General features: G+C 32.9%; 1 protein-coding gene across 5 annotated transcripts in view; it reads right to left on the reverse strand.

Annotated features, from left to right (window-relative positions):
- Positions 1-23558, reverse strand: part of LOC139504141 (thimet oligopeptidase-like) — a 28240-nt gene extending 4682 nt beyond the window's left edge. For 4 of the 5 annotated variants that reach the window (XM_071294217.1, XM_071294211.1, XM_071294203.1 and 1 more), the window contains exons 1-14: positions 23372-23558; positions 15735-15899; positions 13472-13611; positions 12566-12681; positions 12101-12232; positions 11185-11222; positions 10705-10817; positions 8631-8685; positions 8099-8263; positions 7455-7616; positions 6999-7064; positions 5911-6015; positions 5356-5463; positions 1621-1694 (exon numbers count right to left, since the gene is read on the reverse strand). In XM_071294217.1, coding sequence (XP_071150318.1) covers positions 1621-1694; positions 5356-5463; positions 5911-6015; positions 6999-7064; positions 7455-7616; positions 8099-8263; positions 8631-8685; positions 10705-10817; positions 11185-11222; positions 12101-12232; positions 12566-12681; positions 13472-13611; positions 15735-15899; positions 23372-23521 — 1589 coding nt within the window. In that variant the 5' untranslated portion in view covers positions 23522-23558. Of the gene's footprint in view, positions 1-1620; positions 1695-5355; positions 5464-5910; positions 6016-6998; positions 7065-7454; positions 7617-8098; positions 8264-8630; positions 8686-10704; positions 10818-11184; positions 11223-12100; positions 12233-12565; positions 12682-13471; positions 13612-15734; positions 15900-23285 lie in introns of all 5 variants that reach the window. The other variant, XM_071294228.1, reaches the window with a different exon arrangement.

Consider the following 23558-nt stretch of genomic DNA (forward strand, 5'->3'; position numbering starts at 1 on the left):
CTGTTAAAATAATACAAAATCTTTCTCCACATGTGTACCACTGTTAAAATAATAGAAAATCTCTACATGTGTACCACTGTAAAAATAATAAAATCTCTCTCCACATGTGTACCACTGTTAAAATAATAGAAAATCTCTCTCCACATGTGTACCACTGTTAAAATAATAGAAAATCTTTCTCCACATGTGTACCACTGTCTAATTAATAGAAAATCTCTACATGTGTACCACTGTAAAAATAATAAAATCTCTCTCCACATGTGTACCACTGTTAAAATAGTATACATGTGTACCACTGTTAAAATAATAGAAACTCAAAGTATATTTCTTATTTAAAAAATAACTAATTGAAGAATTCAGATAGAGAAAAAGATTCAACAAATGATCGAACAACACATTGATACACGAATGTGCTATTAATTAATTATCAGTTTTGTTCGTTCACGAGTTGAATATTTTTTGATATTTGAATTCTTTGATTAGTTATTCTTTTTATTACATTGGCAAATGGATATTTTTATGAAATTAAAGTAGAAAATGTAAGGAACTATATATTTTTCTACACATTCACAATTTGTTTTGATCTGACGATATCGATGTCTTGAGAACACCTATTTTTTTTGGTATGATGTCAGAGGAGTGAAATAACCACGTTTATTTCACATGTGAAATTATTGGTGTTTATTTCACTGGGAAATTAATGTAACCCATCCCAATCAACATAATAATACTTTTTAGGATGCTAGCTCCATGTATTCATCCAATATCTATATCAATTAGTGTAGAATATGAAAATAAGTAGATTTGGTATGATTGCCAATGAGACAACTCTCTATCTAAGACCAAGTGATGAAAGAGTTAACAATGACTGTCAATATTTGTGTACCTCCAAAAACAAATAAAATATTCATTAATGAACACCAATTTAAAAGTAATTCTTAATATGACCATGACATATATTGTTTAGAAATTAAATACATCAAAAGATCAACAAACTGTTTCAAGACTATACTAAGAGTGGCATTGTGACTTTATTGTCAGTTGTTAGTACTTCTGCTCATCATTGAAGACCTTCCAGTAACTATTTAGATGAAGAGCAATAAATAAGCTGTTCCAGTGATACATTTGTATGTGACTTTTTTCTAGTATTTGATTCAAATCCTAGTTTCTTTTCATACACATAATATAAATCTGTTTCTAATCTCCTATGGGGTAATTCAAAATTTGATTCATTTATTTTTTATATCTTCTTATTAACAAATAATTACATTAGATGCATGTTTCATTATAATACCTTATTCTGATTGGTTAACTGCACATCTCACGTTATTCCTTAAGCAATTGCATTACGCAATAAAATTATCATTCATGATGACACGAGGTCCCACATAAAGTGCACAGGTGAATTAAATAAAATTGTGTTTTCATGATCCTAGCTAAAAAATGGAATTAAAAGTATTGAATGCTTCTTTTTGTAACTTCATAGGGCTGTAAAAGCGTTGACCGTGCACACATTTTTAGAATGAAGCGCAGAAGCGATTCATACAAAATGTACTTCAGTCAACGCTTTTACACCCCAATGAAGTTACAAAAAGAAGCATTCAATTCTTAAATACAAACCTAAACAATGCAAAATCAGCTTGTGCACAGATCTGGTGCATAACATGTCCAAATTCATGAAAGTACGTCTCTACCTAAATAATAATCATTGTGTTACTATCATCATACAAAATAAAGAAATCATGTCTCATACAATTAAGTAGATACATTCACATCAACTTTGTGTTACCTTATGTTTTTGTTTGATGTACATATATTTGTATTCACCTAATGAGTCAGCCTTTATAGTTTGTTCTTATGTTGTACTGTTATACCACTGTCCCAGGTTAGGGGAGGGTTGTAGCCACCCATATTTCACCCACCACATTCTTTATGTGTCTGTCCCAAGTCAGGAGGCTGTAGTTAAGTTGCTGTCATTGGTTCATTATTGTCATGTTTGTTTTTGTAAGCTGTTTTGTTATAAATTAAGCCCTTAGTTTTCTCAATTGAATTGTTTCATGTTCTTCATATCAAAGCCTTTTAGAGCCAACCATATGGTATGGGTTTTTCTCATTGTTGAAGACTGTATGGTTGTCTACATCCACTTCATTAGAACTTTGGTTAAAGTTGTCTCATAGTCAATCATACCACATCTCCTTATTTTTAAATTAACTATATATATTCAAAAGTATCAAATGAAGGAAGTAAGAGTTAGACGAGAGCAGTGTACATAAAAATCTGATTATGCTGTTATTAACTTTCTGCAATATTATATACAGTGTTTTCCAGTGAAGACAAGACAAACTTCAAGATACATTTCTTGTAAAGGGGAAGTAACTGTAATTATTTTCCATAAGATGGCAACAACAGTAACTTCCCCTTGTATCTGATGATCACGCGTAACAATTTGGTTCATATATTTAAATGTGTAAAAGATACTGAAAACATATTGTAAAATTACATTATACTTCATCTTGGAGATTCATGTATGGAAGGTGGTTGGGATGAATATGTAGGGATAGAAAAACATTTTTAAAACACCATCAGGGATCTCCATGGCCTGTTTAACGATGGCGCCCCGCCATTGTTCAAATGTCTTGCGCCATCGTCAAATGACTTGCACCATCGTTCAAATGTCTTGCGCCATCGTCAAATGACTTGCGCCATCGTTCAAAACTGTGATCGTTTTTATAGCCCGACGCCATTTTTTTAGCAATTATAATCAAATGTATGTAATTGCATAACCTTTAGGCTTTCTTTATAGTATAATCCAGTTCTAACGCCTGAAGGATATCCGGATTACGATCGCTAATCACTTGTACCTGAGCTTGTACAGGTAGATCAACAAAGCAGACAGGAGAATATTATCTGAAGATAGACGATTCATTTGTCGAATTATTTAATTAAGTTTCCGCAAATGCTTATGATAATTCAGATTAAATAAATTAATTAATAGTCCAGTTACAAAGTTTAACAAGTAGAACACGTGCTTTTCACGTTACTTTTATACGCAATCAGCATCCCCTTTTTAAGAAGTACAAAATAAGACGTAAAACAGTAATTATTATTTCATCGCAAATAACTCGAGTACTGCTGTATTGTAACGATAATATAGAATTACTTTAAAAGTTAAAAAGTAAAAACTTTTAACATTTCCTGTAAATAAATATCGTATCGTAATTCCGAATTCATTTCATAGTTTACAATCAAATTGATACATCCGCGTTTCCGGTTTCTATTCAGACTCGAAAGATGCATGTTGCATACAGCATCGATTTGCTAGATAAAGTCATTAAAAACTTTTTCGTTTGACAACGGTCGCTTTACAAATCTTTTTAACCTTTTACATAACCCGTACGACTCGTTTTGTCGTTGCTGCAAACCAGCCATACCGGTAATAGGTTCATGAATTTCTGAATTTGACATCAATGGCTCCACATGATTTTTAACACCCATTACAATTACCAAAAATAGCAAGAAAACTACATTGGGACCTTCGTGATAGCTATTGGTCATTATTGACTAAGGGAAAGGGAGGGGGTATGAGGGCTTGGCCTTTGAAGGGTTACAAACGGCAATTATTGAAAATATATATACTTTTATATAGTATTTATAATAAAAATTCAAATAAATATAATTTAAATCAAAGAGCTGAATGGCTCTGAGGGGAAAGACGGCCCTTGTTTCTATTTAATTGATTTTTTTTGGAAGGGGGGGGGTATATTATGATAGTCTTCATATAAAGAATGAAAAAGAGAACAGCTAGAACATGTAGAAAGGTTGACAATATTGAAATCAATTGTTGTTTATGTAATTTCATTTCCTTAGTTTAGGATTCAATTTGGACCAATGGAAGAGATCTGCATCTTCTAAATCTAAACATTCGATTAAAGTTGATAGTTAATTATCTAAAATTCAACTGAATTCTGTCATTTCACAACAACTACAATATTTTTTTGAAATCTTAATTGTGTACCACTGAACTGCAGGCTAGGGACATTTTCCATTTTTTGTGACAGTATTCTTGGATTTTAAAGTTTTTTCTTAGGAAAGTGTGGACTGAAAAATCTATTCAGTTTTAACTTTCCATTGATAAAGTTCCCAGTTACAACTCTCATCACAGGGAAACAGGTACTAATAAAAAACAATATAATTGATGTAAACTGTGTGAAGCTTGTTTCCAAATCTAAAATTTGAAATATTTGTAAATTTCATGAATAAATAGGTTAAAACTACAAAATGCAACATTTTATTTTTTTTTATTTTTTTTACCATTGGTACACAAAAATTTAGTTTTAATGAAAGACTACTAATCCAATGAAATGTCACATTTTAAGTGTTAAAATACATTAACTTTTATTTTAGTGGATAATTACTCATCAATTGAGGTGCTCTTGAATTGGAGGAAGATTCTCAAAACAGAATTTTTACAGAAAAAATTAATAAAATCGTTTCTCTCCCCTATCTCATGTAACCCCACGATCTTTGTTTACTTTGAAAGTTGTTCAACAGTTGACCTACAAATTAAAGTATTGCATGTTGATGTTTGAATCATCTACAGCAAACAATATTATGTTTAAATTGAACAAATACCAATGTGTAATTAGTGCACGATCTCTGAGAATGATTTAAATAACCAGTGAAGGATATCCCTGTTTCTTCGTAGAAGTGGCATTCCAAGATGACGTCACTATAAAATACAATGTAGGTTGGATATATTTAGAATATCTCGTCATACGGATTTTTCCGGATTGTAAAAGAAACGTCAATAATGTATAGGAGGGCTCAAGATACGATAATTTCGTGAGAAACAGAAGGGAAATGTGTCAAAAAGTGTTTAAAGTCAAACTATTCATTTCTCGGTCTCCTTTTCTTCAATCTAAGTAAGATTTGTTGGGGGGTTTTCCACATTATAAAAAACAAAATGAATGATGTGAGGGAATGTCACTCTGGTCAAACCCATAGGGGATTGACGGCTTGAAGCCGTCTTTCCCCAAAAAGCAATGAATTAGCATGTTCACCTATCCTTATGTGGAGGGATGAAATACTTTTGATCGCGCTGCACTGTACGGCGTAGATATGGTTTATGATGGTGAAAGTTCCCCCATCTTTCAATTTTCATCCATGGAGATCCCTGCACCATCCAAGGAATATTAATTTGAAGTTGGACTTGTTAATGTTCATTAGTCTATAGTTCACTAAGGCTGATATTCAATCAGCAATTCATGCAGAGAAGTGGTCAAATAGTGTCTTATCAATAACTGCTGATTACTATACACCACCTTTGGTATTGGGATTTAAATGTTTAATTTGTACCTCATCATGAGTGAGTAGTGATGGTTTATCTTCAGTTGGTTTTGTAAAGTTAGCCTCCATAGCAGCTACTGAAATCTGTCTTTTACCATCAGGTCCTATACAACCTGGCTGTAATATAAAATAAGCAAGCATTCTCTGGGTATTGCCTGGCAATACATAATCCCCTACTATTTATAATAATCATTGTACCGGCACAAAATGCTAACTTGATCTATAACTTGTCTAGGTATAAACTAGCAAATATGAAGTAAATATATTCAAGCATAACAAAATAAAATGTAGAAAATTGATATTTACAGTGAATTTTCTAAGTCCAAGGACAATAACTCTCCATAAAATCATTAGACTGGACCAAAATTTCAAATCAATATCTACAATCACAAAGAAAAAAAGCGAGGAAAATGGAAAATTAGGGATCATTCAAACAACATGTTTTAAAATACATGTAATGATTAAAAGATATTAAAAATTAAATGAAATGAAATTTAATTAATGAACTAATGTAAGATATATTTCCAAAGTAGTTCAATGATACTTTTTATAAAATGTTCTTACCTGTAGACCAAAACAAGCAGCATGGCCATACTTTCCTTCTCTTGGGTGTAAGTCTAGATAGAAATATCCTAAAAGTTGACTAGATTCTTTGTCTGTCACACTGTACTGCAAACAACCAAATCATTTTACAATATCTTATAGTATTCCAATTATTACTTAATCATTTTACTATATCTTATAGTATTCCAATTATTACTTTGACAATTACAAATTAGTCTTCACACAAGTTGACACACAATATAATACCACTACTCATGACTAAAAGTGACCAGAAGGTTACAATAATCACTGAGAAAAACGGTCACAGCCATATATAAATAGCTAATCCTGAGAGACATTATGTGTAGCTCCTTTTTTTTAATTAATAGAAAACTTGTGAACTCTTATATTGACTTTAGTCATTATGAGATAATAAATCATTTAAAGGGTAAGGTAAAATTAAAACTGTTAGCAAGAAGTTCCAGCATTACAGTTCTGAAAAATGCTTATATATATTCTATATTTAATTGAAGTTCACTCAAAATCTAAACTTTTTCAAAAATTTGTTGATATTGACGGATTGACAACCAATCATGCAAATCAAACATAACACAGTATTTCCTTTTTCAACCAACACAAGGTGCACAATTAATGGTTAGCTAAGGAATTTCTAGATAATCAACAAATTTCTATCTTATAGCAAGTCAAGAATGAAAATCAACATGAGGGGACATTACTGTATAAAGAAAGACAACTTTATGTAATTAAGTATGCACTCATCTCATGATTTACTGGATTTATTTTGATCAATCATTTGTTGATACATTTTGTAATAGTTTCACAATAATCATAATTTTAAATACATCAGTCAAGAACAATCTTGGCTTATCAAGTAGTTTTCCTTAACCACCAATTTTGGTTGCAAAGCATCCATATATTTCTCAATGGTTGGCTCTGATAATACCTACAAAGAAAGCCCTTCAAATCCAGCACAGTCTGTATGGTTTATTTTGATTTAATAATTACATATTGACACATCTGTTGATGTTAGATTTCTGATAGTTATTCATTTCTTAGTAATTCTTCAACATTTCACAAAATAAACTAACCATAGTCACATCAGGATGGTACACCTCTGCTCCTTCTATTAACTTGAATTCTAGACTGAGTAACTCCTATAAATAATAATGATAGATTATTTTGAATATTGAATATTGATAATGTTGGTAATATTGATGTACACAAAGAAATCTTTCAGTAAACATTTTAAAATAAACAATCCTATTGTTAAAGTAATTTTAAAGAAATTATAACAACTTTGATTCTTCCTATAGATCTATATACCTGCTCTTTAGTTGGGTTGTTGTCTCTTTGACACATTCCCTATTTCCATTCTCAATTTTATTGGTAAAAATACAATTAGCCTTTAGTAACAAGAGATTGAATTCTGGCTGATGAGCTAGTCTTTAAAATAATTTTTAATGTTAGCTATGAGCCTGAACTATGTGCTCTTTGTTAGATACATATGGATGTGTTCTAAACAAGTTAAGATAACATAAGATTACCTGGTATATATCCAGTAAGCCTTTAGTAACAACCTTCATGGGGAAATATTCCTTTAGTTTCTCATGATCAACAGCATATTTTTTCTCCTCTGCCATACTCATGTAATAACGGAAATCCCAAAAGTTTATCTTTCCATCGAACTCATAACCATATTTATCACACTGAAAAATAAACATCATATTCAATATACATTATTTTTTTTTTAAATTACTTTAAATATCATTATAAAAAATTAGGAATTGCTAACATGTTGTGTTTTGCTCTTGAATTAGAAATCGAAATGCATGATTAGTGGATATTAAAAAAAAGTCTCATCTATAATTTTGGCTCAACATGACTATCCACAAACATTTGATAGTGATTATTTCCATGAAAGATCAGATTACATTTAGGACTGAACTCTGGTATGGATTTCTATTAACTCTAAATTTGATGTCAATAACAACAAGTTTTATCTCAATTCTTAACTTTGCAGATTTTTTTTTTTATCCAAAATCAATCTATTTTTGTTTCAATTTACTCTAGTATAAACCTTTTTACAGTATAAAATAGAAGTGAATTATTAAGTCAAGATTATTAAAGAGATATATAGACTATAACCTAGAAAAGATCATTTAATATACAATTTTAAGATATAAATCACCTCTTCTTTCTTATACTCTAAGAACAGTGACATCTCTGATTGCTTTAGAGCCTGTAACTTCTTTGATAGCCCTGAGAGGAATGAAGTGACAGCCTCAGGAGTTTTAGCCATCCTCATATCTAATACAAAAGCAGAATGTGAAGGGAAGCCTAGAATCTGAGCTTTCTGAAAGAAAAGATTAAATAAAGTTGTTATGGTCCTAATGATTATACAACTTTCGGCTTTAAAATTCTTCTTTTCAAACTTCGATTTTAAACTGAAAACTGAAATCATTATTTTTTTCATATAAAACTCTTATACAAAAAACTATATCTATCTATTTTTTGCTATAATTACAGGGATAATCATACTCTATGCTTCAAAGAAGCTGAGGGATATAGTTTTTGACCAGTCTATCTCCCAGATGGTATTTTACTAAGACATATGGCACATATAATGAGGCAACTATGTCACATAAAGCTTTTCCCTTTCACATAGAGAGCATCATGTATGTGAGCAAGATCGCTAAATGTTATTAATTAATTTTACATACCTCATGTCTGAGTTTTATTAATTCTTCTAAGATAGCAGTATTTTCTTTTACACATCTAGAAAAGAAAGATAATATTTTTTTCATCACAATCCAGTTTGACTATTCCTCATTTTCAGGATGTTCTCTGCCTTATCATATACTTAATCAAACAATCGCAGTCAACTTTAACCTACGAGAGTATCAAAATCTATTTTTACAATAAAATTAAAATCTATTTATTTTTATCTTTATCTTCTTTTTATATATTCTTTGAATATCTTAATCACTAAATAATATTTATTTTAGAGTAAAAATAATTTCCAAACTAAATTCCAGTAACTATACAAAGGGAAACAATTCAATCTAAAAAATTATCAAAATCTCAATCTCTCATGCTACAAAAGAGTCAAGCCCTTGTAAACTTAAGAGTTAAGACATTATGTCTAATTTGTATCACTTCAGCTCTTGTATAGTATTGGCAATTGGAAAAATGGCAGTATTCATTACAATACTCCATTTAAGTGCAACTTTAAACCTAATAAGAATAAAAGAACAAAGTTCCAATGTCCCCTGCATTACATATATTTTTTAATTTCAAGGGTCATAACTCTTTTTTTTAAATCGATCGTCCACCATTATAGAACTTGTCCAAGATAGTGTAAGTTTTATAAAAATGTACTTGTGAGAGCGCTAACAAGGACATTTTCCATAATTTTAATATTTCTAAGGGCCATAACTCTTTTAAAAAATTTGATTGTCAACCATTATAGAACTTATCCGAAATATTGCTGATATTAACCTATAGTATTATTCTAATGCAATTTGAATGTAACAATTTTTTTCATAGGCTAAAAGTTGCCGTCAAATCCACAGTTGACCAGGCGTAACTAAGGAGGGAAAATCATTTTGAAATGATTGAATCAACAAAATGTTCAATTACTACAATATAATCCAAAATAAAACAATACCTACCTCAAATTCGCCATTTTAAAGTTATTTTATCCGAATTTAAAGCGTACAGGTAACGTAATAACCTCCAGTTTGTAAGTTTTTATTTGTATGACGTCACGTTTACTCACGACGTCTTTGCGCCAAAATTATTCATGAAGTTTCACAGATTTTTTTTTATTTGTCAAAGTTAGACATTTTCCCAAGTTTTATCGTATTATTTCTTTTTGAAATGCATTAGAATCAGAATAATAGTACTGTAGTTGAAGAGTTGCCACCGTCAATTTTGATTTGACGGTCGCAAATCTCCGTTTTACTGTCTCCTCTATGCATCGCCAGTAAAACTGCATTTGCAACCGTCAAATCTACAATTGACGGGGGCAACTCTTCAACTACAGTACTGTTATTACTTAATTATAAGTTTAATAAAAATCTGGCAAGAATTGTAACTGTGAGAACGCTAACAAGACCTGACGGACAGACTCCAGGTATTTTCATGTCCCCAACAACATTTTAGGCAAGGGACAAAATAATGTATAACAAACAAGAATGTGTCCAAAGTACACGGATGCCCCACTCGCACTATCATTTTCCATGTTCAATGGACCGTGAAAATGGGTAAAAAATATAATTAGGCATTAAAATTAGAAAGATCATATCATAGGGAACATTTGTACTAAGTTTCAAGTTGATTGGACTTCAACTTCATCAAAAACTACCTTGACCAAAAACTTTAACCTGAAACTCGCACTTTCTTTTTCCATGTTCAGTGGACCGTGAAATTGGGGTCAAAAGTTTAATTTGTCTTTAAAATTAGAAAGATCATATCATAAGGAACATATGTACTAAGTTTCAAGTTGATTGGACTTCAGCTTCATCAAAAACTACCTTGACCAAAAACTTTAACCTGAAGCGGGACAGACAGACGAACGAACAGAAGAACGAACGGACAGACGGATGGACAGACGGACGCACAGACCAGAAAACATAATGCCCCTCTACTATCGTAGGTGGGGCATAAAAACACAAAATGAATACAAGTAAAGATGAAATACACTGAATTGATCATAAAATTGATGACATGAAATCGATCAACTGCATCCACTCAAAATGTTACTACAATATAATGTTAGATTGTAAATGTTACCTAGAGTTAAATGCTATTTCCAATTGTTTCCTAGTGTTGGGGTTTCTAGCCTTCTTCATACAAGGGAAGTAATGTGGATATTTCAAGGTCACCTTTAATTTTCCATCGTCTGTCTGCATCAAAAGAAATTCTAAATTATATAAACAGCTTGGAAAACTTTTTAAATTAATTTTTCTGTATTCTAAAAGTTAACCAGTTAACAATGTACAAGTGAGGACCATGCTATAATATATTTTAAGAAATTATTTTTCCACAATAATGTTCCCCTTGGCTAAGTGTAGTAATTGTAAAGGTGTAAAAGTTCAAAAGTTGGACAAACATATATCATTTCTATGTCCATGCTCCACCTAACCAAGAGACAAAAATGTGTTTCAATTAATTACATTGTCTACATGCATGTAAAGTTTTGAACAAAATTTGAGATCACCCATTTACATACATCTTACATTAATACATATATTTCATTAATGATTACTTTACCTTATCCAATGATTTAATAAAGTCTTCTGAAACACCATCTGAAATAAACACAAACCTTATTGACTTAATGTGATGAAGTCATCATAAACATAAACAGAAAATACAGCGCATGAGGGGATTCTATCTTCTCTTGGTTATTGTTGAATAAGCCATGGGGAGTTATTACAAGATATGTTTTAGCATCAGTTTGTCGCCTGAGGGGGTTCTATCTTCTCTTGGTTATTGTTGAATAAGCCATGGGGAGTTATTACAAGATATGTTTAAGCATCAGTTTGTAACTGTATTATCAGGACCACTACAGTTCCTTCATAGTAACAATGAGCTATGAACTATGTGGTATTTATTAGATTTATAATGATGTGTTCTCAATCAATAATTAGATAGATATGTTCTTTATCAGAATAGATCATCATGATTCTGAAGAGAACCAAATAGAATCCTCTACCCTAAACGGATGGCTGCCTTACAAAACAGAAACTGATGGTTGAGTTCTTTTACAAACGTTTTCTGTACACAGCTGGATGTGTTATACATATAAATGGTTGTGTTCTACAGATATATGGTGGGTTCTGCACACATTGGGTGTTTCTACAGAATTATGGATATTATCTTGTTAGATTAATAATCTTTGCCCATAGATTGGTGTGTTTCACATGCAAATTGGTGTCTTCTACACATCAATGGATGTGTTATCTACGATTCATAAAAGACAGCATCTTCACGTATGTTACTAACAAAGAAGTCTTCAGCTTAGCACATATGATGGACATTCAGAAGTTCAAAACCTTTATGAGTATTCTTAAGGTTTATAATGAAATTGACATATAAAGATGTTTTAAACAGGTAATAACTAAAAACATGTAAGTAGATTTACAATATGTATATTTGTGTATTTGGATAACAGATATTAACAAACCTAGGTCTTTTTCTGTGAACTCCAGTACTGTGTTTTCTTCATTCAGGTTTTTACTGAAGTCAATACTTAAATCACTCATTCTCTTCTTTATTTCTTTTATTTTATCTTGTTTTTCCTTAGGCAAGTGTAACCCTACAATCACACAAATAATGTTCAATATATAGAAATGGAGCAGTTACCAACAGCAGCTAATTATCTCCCCTGTCTTACTACTTCCTCTCCCATGTATATATCAGAGTTGATAAGGTCAATAATTAAAGCATTCTCTTTCTGTCAAAAAAATATGTCAACATTGTAGAATTTATATTTTTCTTAAATTTAACTTAGTCTTTTGTATCAAGACAGTTTTTGCAATGAAAATGGATTTGTAAAATAAGGATAATTTGTAGATCAATTTCAAAAGTCATTCATAATATACAGAATTAAACCTATAGAAAATCTACCGATAAATAATGAAATAAATACCATTTCTTTTGCCATATTTAATCATTCTCTCCAGATATCTTATTGCCTCTGGCTTTAGTTGACCTGCCAGTTTTTTCTCTGTGGCAACCAATGTGTCAAACACATCCTGTCTCATGCTGTAAATAAACAAACAGAATATAACATCAGCATACAATATGTAATACACAGCAGATACTAAGTTTTTTAGACTGCTTAGTGTTTAAAGAAGTTTCTAAAAATCTTTGGCACCAATTTTTTGTATACTTGTGTAATTTATATAATTGGTAATGAACACACCAATCATTTGTTTAATATTTTGGTGGTGCTTTTTTTTAAAAGGTATGTCGAGACTGATGATTAAAGCTGTTTTCAACTGATTTTTATAGTTTGTTCTTATGTTGTAGTGTTACACCATTGTGTCCTAGGTTAATAGGAGGGTTGGCCGCCCATTAAATAACTTACAGACCTGTGTGAAATTTACCCATATCCTTTGTTAAACAATTATAAATAAATACAGAATGGAAATGGGGAATATGTCAAAGAGACAACAACCCAACCAAAGAGCAAAAAAGTCTACTCCCAGTGTATATATTTTCGAACAGTACAAACTTGAATAGGATGCTTAAATGTTTTACCACATTATTTTGTCTGATCCATATAATCATGATAATAAACCAGTGTAAATTTTAAAATATAATACAACAAACTTTGAAAACTTTATCATAATGGCTATAGGGTGCTTAAGTCTGATACAGAACTTATAGTTCAAAATTAAATATTTTTCATATCATACATATCATATTATCATAAAGTTATAAAAGGTTTTTTTAAAAGGAGTACACTGGAAAGGTAGGTTGCATACAACACCTTTTTTTTTTAGCATACAAAATCTGACCTAGAGTTGTATCCCTTTGAACAGATACTTACCTCATTTCTACATCAAATTCTGATAGTTCTTTATCAGCCTTTACACTGGCATCTCTCAGTTCTTTGTCAGATGATACATGTTGTAAGAAATCTACATTGTTTCTGTTTACTGCATACACACAGTCATTGTCTGCTAAAGCCTTGGAAATCATGGAAAATATTTTAAAATCATTTCTAGGAGTAAAGGAAGTGCAAAGAGGTACGTTTGTGTATGTCAATGACACAAGAACCCAATGACAAAAAATATCAAAACACATCTAGAAGTGAGAATAGAGTCTAAAGCAATACATTTTATGTGTCCTCTTTATTTTGGTATCACTAGGAAAACAAGTCCAGTGAAATTCTCTACAAAAGATTTTTTAATGAACTAAATAAGGTCGACTACAGTGTTCTAGCCAGGATTTGAAAAGGACAGGGTGCTAGTCAAAAAAAAGGGCAATTTAACATGTTAATGTCATTGAAAAAAGGGCAATTTTACACGTAAATTTATATCATTGAAAAAAGGGCAATTATCTAAGCCTCATAATTGATTAGCACATAATTTTTATTATGCATTCTTGAAACATCAAGTTTCAATTAAAATGGAGTTATGTAATTTAATCTTTTGGCACTTTTTTTCTTATGGCGAACATCATTTCATAAATCAATAGTCATCATGCTGCCACCTTTGGAGAAACTTTTGCCTACTAATGTATATTAAGGTGGTACCTAACACTACAGGGAGATAACTCTGTAAAATCAGCTAAACGTTTTAATTACGTTGTGTTGTTAAGGGAATATTAAGCTTCTTAATGATCAAAATAAGTGTTTGTCAAACTGCTATATAACCAGTGTAATTTTTCTGATAAAACGGTTGGTTCAAATTTTTTGAAATTTTTATATTTTTGTCAAAGGGTCAAAGTAAATACCTTGTCAAAATTTTATGAAAATTAAACGAGCCAAATTAATTTTAGTTAAAGTGTTGGGTACCACCTTAAGCTGTCTTGGTTTACTTATTATCTTTATTCATTAAGCTGTCTTGTAGATGTTACACCATAGCAATCTGACTTACAAATTTTAACATTGGGAATCCATTGCACTTGATAGTTCAATTAATTAAAGTAAAGATGCAAAATATAATTTTCAAAATATTTATTTTTTAAGTGTATTCAAGTAAAAATGATTTAAATTAATATTCTAATATGCATTTGCATTCAATTTTTTTTAAATTTTATCTTCTTACAAAAAGAAACATAAAATCAAGTTATATATTTTGAACAGGTGATAAATAAGGGGAAGTAATCAAATTGTTTTTCAAACTTTTTTGAAATTCACAAATTATCTATGACCTAAATCTAAGGTAATTGGTGTTAATTAACAATGTGTTTGACACCAAAGCGGTCAGGTAAAGTCATACACTCAATGGGTCACTTAATTTGACAGCCTGCACAGGTAGCTAAACTTTCTGTTCATGGAACAATTACGATTTTACCGGTATTTTAAAGGCAGAAAAATGACAATTTTTTCGGTGATAAAAACCGGAGGGTGCCTAAGGGACAACAGATTAAAGGCACGGGCGTCAATAAAAAAGGGCGGGCGCTGTGCCCTGTTCAAACTTTGTAGCTAGAACACTGGACTTTAAACATGTTAAACCTCTTGAGCCACATCTTCCAAAATTTCCCATAAAGTTTAAATCTATACATATTTAACTCGTCAGTGACCTTTTAGGATCCAATCAAAATCTTCTTCTTTAATTTGATATTTTTGACTTTGGACTTAAAAAGAATATTGTGGTGTTAATTGGGAAATATTGTTATATGACCTCACAAGTTTGATAAAATTGAGAATGGAAATAGGGAATGTGTCAAGAGAAAACAAACTAACCAAAGGGCCAAAAAACAACCCAAGGCCACAATGGGTCTTCAACCCAGTGAGAAAATCTCACACCAATAGTTGGCTTCAACTGGCCCCTACACAAAAATATGTATTAGTTGATAAATTTTTGATTAAAAGGTTCTCTAAACATGAACTCTTAAAGAATATCTTCATATTTTACACTTGGAATATTAAACAAATCAATTGGAGGAGAGTTTAATATGATTTTAATCAGATGTTATTAATAGCAACTCTAGAATAAAGAATCACAACTTTTGAATCAGCCAATATTTTTTTTCAACAGTGTTGTAGAATGTACTCACATGATCTAAATGAATAATGGAACAATTCATTTCAATCTGAATAGGTTTTATAAATTTAAAATGAACTACAATATGTTATAACTAACCTTTATCACATTATCATAATTGATTTGATCTGGAGAAAGTTTTCCCACAGATTCATAAGCATGTAATGATGACTTCTTTAGATCTTCAACAGTTTTAGTTATCATGGCCTGATCAACTTTCCATGTCAGTTTGTTTCCTGGGGTAGCTGCCATTGTGTCACACAACTACAAGAATAATAATAATTGGTAATTTTCTTTTTTGGGGGAAACCCAATATGCTACTTGTCAAATTACCCAAATTTCGATAATCCTCCAGCTCCAAATCTAATGGGCTCCTGGTTCAAAATACATTTACATATGTAGCTAATCAAGGCTTTTATACATATATACGTGTAGCTGGTATATAACAAATGTCTCTTTAAAATTCAAAAAAAAAGTGCAGCAAGATTAATTCTAGATGCAGATCCTTTATCCCCCTCAGCCCCCTTTTTAAAACTTGGATGGATGACAGTTGACAATAGAATAAAATACCACAAATATTTACTTCTGTTTAAATGTATGCGTATGGAAGCACCAACGTACCTAGTTCAAAACTTTAAACTGAAATCAGATAATAATCCTTACTCCTTGAGAGGCGTTACTCAAGGTAATCTGATAGTTCCTAAGCCAAAAGCTGAGCTATTTTAGAAATCATTTGCTTATTTTGGATCGGTGTTATGGAATGGACTACCACACAAAATGCATAAAGCTCAAAACACTTTTACATACTTTTAAACAAAGTATCAAGAAGTACTTAACCTAGTCCTGATAAGATCATGTTTTCCACAATGTATTTAATTGTATATATTTTTTATTTTTATTTTATTTTTTGACTTCATGTACATCTTAAACAGCGTTATATCTTTAGTATCATGTTAATAACAATACAATGTACATTGAACTATACATGTATGACTGTAAATTAACTATGTGTAAATATCTGTTTTTGATTGTATTGTAATTTGTATGCGAGGGCCTCAGGGAAGATTTATTTATTGTAACTAACTGAGTTTACCCTCTTTAAATAAAGAATTTATTATTAAAATAATATTTAACGGTAAAATCTATGATTAAAATTTGGTTTCAATAAGTGTATTTGTTTATTGATCATTTGTTGATGATGCTGCCACCTCCAATTCTAAACAAAAAATTGAAAGGATTATATTATTTTCAATACAAAATATTAAAATTTTCTCCCGACTCGCCCGACTCATACATTTGGACACCCAGATAAGTACTTTTTTCTGTCTGGGTTGCCCATGGACATGTAAAAATTAAACTTGACAAATTCAATTTAATCAAAAATATAGAATTATTTTCACAACTTATTAAGATGCATTATTTTATGTAAAAGAAACCAATGTTCAACACGTTAAAAACAAATATTTTAGTCAAAACATCAATGTTCATGACAAGAAGTATTAATTAAAACCGGAAATAGATTGATAACCAGAATAAGAAAAATAAATATGCGAACCCGGGTATCATAAACATTACATTATTTTTGTCCATTTACCCCCATCTAACGGAAGTGTCATTTTAATTTTTCTTGAATGACTTCTATCGAGATCGATAAATACCTGATAAAAACACCTAGACTGGGTAATCAAGACAAAAAGAATGAAAATAATAATGACGAGTCAAGATAAATCGAAAAACAGAGGTGGAGAAAGACAGGGAATATGAAAAAAAAAAAAACGGAAACGAGAATTCCAGAAGTCATGCCTAACAGATTTCCCCTGGCTCTCCAGTGAAGACACAATTTGTAGGAAACACCCACATCTTGATGATCAAAACTCTAACTTATTTGTTGGCAAATTAATAGATAGAAGGGACACTTTAATGATCTATTATTTAGTTTTCATTTCTTCACTGGTTTCAAAACTTAGTACATGTACATACGCGCTAGCATTTTAAAAACATTGCAAAATTGCCCTCTAGATGTCTTTTGGTTGTATTGCTGTTGGGGTTCTGTCTCATTGATGTGAACCCCATACCTCCTTTTATTCATACACATAAACAAATATCACAAACATCATTTATATTGTGATACAAAACAGTTTTAAGAATCATACAAGTTTACAGTAAAATACTTCAATATTTATTGGGAAATTCAGGGCAAGTAACTTTTTTCCGGACAAGTAAAATTTACAGTTTTACTTGCCCAGGGACAAGTGCTCACAACAAATATTTCCACAACCCTGTGTTAACATTTGTTTTAATATACATGTATGTATTTGTAATAAGCTGTTTCACTTGTCATGAGATGATGATGTTGGGTTTTAGTGGAAGGATACAAATGTAGGTATTGCAAACTTCAAGGACCCATTCTTGCAGTAAAGCATCTGCTGTTCTTTTCTCTTTTTACTTGCTCTGAAATGATGGTTGAGGTTTGTATGGAGTGTCAGGGCATTCTTGTAGGGGAAAGCCAATTTGAATAGCCTCTGGATCTGGCCAGGATATTGTATGAGGTGGTTTGTGAAGTAGGTTATCAAATCCTCTATAGAATCTATCCTTCAATGCTTCCTTCTAGGTTTGGATGGAGTGTAGACTGTGTCCCTGGCTTGTGTCTGACAGAAGTTATCTGCTTTTGTGGAAGGTACAGGAGAAACAGCAGAAGCAACAGCTATGGAATCAATCCACAGAAAGGAGTTAAACAAAATTCCAGTATTAACCAATAAAGTCGAATCAGCTTATAGTCTACCACATGGTGGAATAGCACTACATCTCAAAGACAAGAAAGATAGCAAGAAAATAGTGGACTCCTGGGCAACAACAAATCTAGGTGGTAACTCCATAATTCATACACCACGTCGGAGTCAACAAACGAGTACAGTAACATATCTACACAATATACCAACAAAGATAGAGGAAAGTTACATACAAAAAGAACTAAGTAAAGATTACAACGTGAGCAGGGTACACAGACTAAAATACAGAGACACAGGCAAACACCTTCCAGTAGTCAAAGTAACATTTAAAGATTGCGACTCAGCAGAAAAAGCATTGAAATCAGAGGGTATATATGTCCCAGAGACTGACAAAAGAGAAAAATTTGAGCCAGACAGAAAATCTAAAGTGACGAGGTGCTTCAACTGCAATAAACTAGGCCACATAGCAAGAATCTGCTCCTACAAGCACGCTTGCAGCAACTGTGCTAAGGAGGAGTGCATCCTCAAACAGTGCACGTCAGCTCCCAAGTGTGTGAACTGTGGTGAAGACCATCCGTCAACGTCAGCAAGGTGCCCAAAGTATAAGCAAGTGCTAAAGAGACTAGAAATACAACGGATACTAAGTGCTGAAACCTGTCAGGATGAAAATCCTTCTTATTAATGCCCAAGCTATTAATACGGCATACAAGGACATTGTAAATACTGTAAATACTTTTGATGTTGATGTTGTATGTATAAATGAAACTTTTCAAGATGTAAATAGTAAACTGAAATTTTTAAACTGGAAAGTCTTTGATAAACCCAGGATAGGCAGAAAAGGTGGAGGAGTAGCAATATGTGTGAGGGAAAACAATGGAAAATTTGTTGCTATTGAAACAGACATCTATAACAGCTTGGAATATGAATCAGTAGCAGTAAATATTACAACTGACAAAGGCATAAAGTTTGCACTGCTGTGCCCATACATACCACCAGAAAGATCTGACCAAATAGAAAAACTGTGTTCTAAACTCGAAGACGTAAAAAGCAATATTCCCTTGATTATTGCAGGAGACTTAAACGCCAAAAGTCAAGAATGGAGAAACATCAAAACTAACAAAGCTGGTGAACTAATAGAGAACATGCTAACCAAACAAGACATGATCTGCATAAACGATGGCCAGCCAACACGAAGGAATTCAGACTCTGTTATAGATCTTATGCTGATGAACTCCAATTTCCAACATAATATGATAAGTTGCGACACTCTTTCACACGAGACCATCAGATCTGACCATATCAGTATCCTTACTAATCTACGTGTTTGCTCTGAAGATAATTGGGGAACACCAAAGAAAATATGGCAACTTAACAAGGTAGATTGGGAAGAGTGGAAACGTGTCACAGAAGAAAGGTTTGGTGAATGGTTGGAAAACAGGCCAGCAAATAACAACTCAGTTGACCATATTTACCAGTCATTTGCTGACATCATAAATGCAACACAAAAAGAAATGATCCCATATAAAGAAATTAAACCAAGAAAACACCAAAAACCATGCTGGTGGAGTAGCTCAGTAACATCTGCCAAAAAACACCTAAATCACTGCCAGAAACAATACAGAATGAGGAACATTCCACAAAACAAACAAAGACTCATCATTGCAGAAGACAACTTTGACAAGGCAAAGGAAGATGCACAAGAAGAATGGAGTAATAACCTCGTAAACCAACTAAATCAGGCTAAAAACTCAAAAGACTTCTGGAACACGTACAAAAAGATGTCCAGGAAAACAGAAGATAACTCAGTACTCCCATTAATTGTTGAAAATAAAGATCCAATATTTGACAACAAAAGTAAAGTTGAACTTCTACAAAAAATTTTCTTTGGAGGTAGCCACCTAAAGGATGAGTCATTTGATAAAGAATTTTATGATAGTATCAACAAAGAATACAAAGAACTAAATAACATGTATCAGGCAGCAAATGAAACAGATCAACATAGAGAAGGCTTTGATAGAGAAATAGACAAAGACGAGGTAGAAGCAGCTATATACCGCCTTCGCACGGGGACTGCCCCAGGACCAGATCAGCAGTTTGCTGAATTCTATAAGCATGCAGGTGACAAATTTACAGAAGCCTTAGTAACAATGATGAACATCATATGGCAAAAAGGGGAATTACCAACAGAATGGAAAATGGCAGATGTAAAATTTCTAAGAAAACCAGGAAAAACCAGCTATTACTCATCCTCTTCTTACAGACCAATCAGCCTAACTTGCATTATATGCAAACTAATGGAGAGAGTCATCCTAGAACGCATTGTGGCATATATTGAGGGTCACAGATTGATTGATTTAACTCAAGAAGGGTTCAGAAAGAATCACTCAACCACCAATGCTCTACTTCGGTTAGTCCAAACAATAGCTGATGGTTTCAATGAGGATGAATCAACTCTTGCATGGCTAGTGGACCTTGAAAAGGCATATGACTCAATATGGCGTGAGGGGTTAATGATCAAGCTGCATAAACTTGGGATAAAGGGAAAAACCTGGTTATGGATAAACAGCTTTCTCACAAATCGAACAGCCAGATGTATGCTGATTAACTTCTTTGGAGAACAATTTGATACCAAAATCGGCTTGCCACAAGGGTCAGTACTATCACCCACCTTGTTTAACATATTCATAGCTGATATAATGGATAACACAAAAGGAGAAAATTGCAAGTTTGCAGATGATGGCACTTTATGGCATAAGGGGAAAGACATAAAGGAAATGAAAGAAAGAACTTCAGAGGATGTCAAAACTATTTTAAAATGGACAGAAAAATGGAGAATTAATGTAAACCTGGAAAAGTGTGAAGTATGCCTATTCTCAAAAGGCAACACAGATGCAGAGCAGAAAACATTAAAAGTCAACTCCTTCTCCTATAGACATAGTCCAACACCGAAGCTACTTGGAGTAACTCTAGACGAGAAGCTTAAATTTGACACCCACATCAATCTGATGCAGAAGAGGGCAAATAATGCAATTTATGTAATTAGAGATATTAAGGGCATGGGAGGAATATCAAGATCAAAACTACTCCAAATATACAACAGCATGGTTAGATCTATCATGGAGTATGCATGCCCAGTCTGGCAAATAACATCTGCAGAGAATATGAAGAAATTAGAAGCTGTACAAAGAAAAGGCTTGTCAATATGCCTAGGACTACCAGGAACATCAGGTAGAGAGGCAATGGAAGTTGAAGCCAACATACAACCCATAGACCTCAGAATAGAGGAAATATCAGTACGTGAACTGGCAAAAATACAATCAAAGAACATAGCAGAACCAATTAAACAACAACTAGAACAGTATTTAACAAACAACGCAACCTATGAACAACAGGATTCTCCATTTGGTAAAGCTATAAACCAATCCATAGACATGTTCAAAGCCACGAAAGTTGACATCAAACTTATAGAACCAGAATTCACATACAAAGCTGGTGTAGATGTCATGCTAAGAAGATCACCAAGTTATTGGAGTCGTCTAGGTAGCTCAAAGAACAGAACAGCCGAACAAACTGTTGAAAGTAAACAGGTTGTAAAGGACCTATTAGGAGACAGCACAAGCACAGACTCAACAGTAGTGGCATTCACTGATGGTTCATGTCAAGGTAACCCGGGACCATGTGGGGCAGGAGCAGTAGTATATTCTGGAAATAGCCAAGGCATAAGTCTAAAGAGGCCAGTAGCTAATAGAGGATCGATACTTCTTGCTGAACTAGTAGCCATACTAATGGTCCTGGAGCACTGTATAACGACTATAAAGGACCAGTTTTCTGAGCTTAAAATACTGTCAGATAGCCAGACTGCTGTAGGCATCTTGACTCTGAACTGGAAATCTTCTAACTACATCGACACAATTACTGATATCAAAGAATGCATGGGAACGCTCTTAAGACACGGCATACTAACAACCCTATCTTGGATCCCAGGCCATGCTAATATAGCCGGGAACGAGATAGCGGACCAGTTGGCAAAAGACGCTGCAAAAGAGGCCTCATCACTAAATGATCAGTATAATGTCATAACCATGTCAGATGTAAGATGTGCAGTCAAGATGTCTACAAAACTCAAATGGCAAAGCAGATGGACAATTAGTGAAACTGGAAGACAGCTTTTCAACCTAATTCCTATCGTTGGTAAGGACGCACAACTAGACAAGCCTAACAACCAAATAGGAAGAATACTGTCAGAAATAAGAACGGGCTACAGCAGACTTAACAAATACAGAAACCAAATCGGTCAATCCCTCACGCCATATTGTGAATGCGGAGAAGAAGAAACATCAGAACACTTCCTGCTATACTGCCCAAGATACCAACAAGAAAGAGAGGACATGCGAAGACAAATGGAACTACTTAACATCGATCCAACAAATATACAGTCAATACTAGCACCACCAAAAAGAGAAACCTACGAAGCAACATCGCAAATTGTAGGGGAATATATTACAAAATCAGGGAGATTCCAAGAACTTGCAATCCCTGATTCCCGATCCTGCGCCTAAACAAGTATACCAAAGTACCGCGAGATATTACCTCGAGCAACGGTGTACCATAAGAGGAGGAAGATAGCACACAGAGAACAGTAGTGTCAATTATTGACCTTAGGATCAGGATCAGGATCTGGTCGATGGAAGTTGCCGTTTTCTTTGCAGGCTTGCTAAGGGTTTCTGGATGTGGTGTCTGCTCAAGTGTCTGGAAACATAATTATTTGGACTAACCCAAATCAAGGATTTGTATCTTGTCCAAATGTGTGTGGAAAATTCAAGTTATAGCATAACATGTTTCAATGGGGAGACAACCAAGAAATCGAATGTTAAAAAAGTTCACGAACTGGTGAAATTTTTCAAAAATGCCAGTTAAATACCTATTGTTATATAACTTCAGGTAAATGGGAAAATAAATTTCAGACAAGTGCCAGTGGCCAGCCGGTACCGTCCTATGTGAATTCACCTGAAAATTTAGACAGCGGTGGGATGTTACAGAAAACGAGCGATGTTGAAATTCAAAGAAGTTGCTAGGTTTAATTTTATCGACCAAATTTCCAGACAGTAATGCGGGTATTCTTTGCAAAACTTTTATCCCAGTCCAGAGAGTTTTCATGTGCACCTCTTCTGTTACTAAAGCTTAATATTTAGGT

The sequence above is a fragment of the Mytilus edulis genome, chromosome 1 (assembly GCF_963676685.1).
Source record: "Mytilus edulis chromosome 1, xbMytEdul2.2, whole genome shotgun sequence".
In the NCBI taxonomy this organism is placed as follows: domain Eukaryota; kingdom Metazoa; phylum Mollusca; class Bivalvia; order Mytilida; family Mytilidae; genus Mytilus; species Mytilus edulis.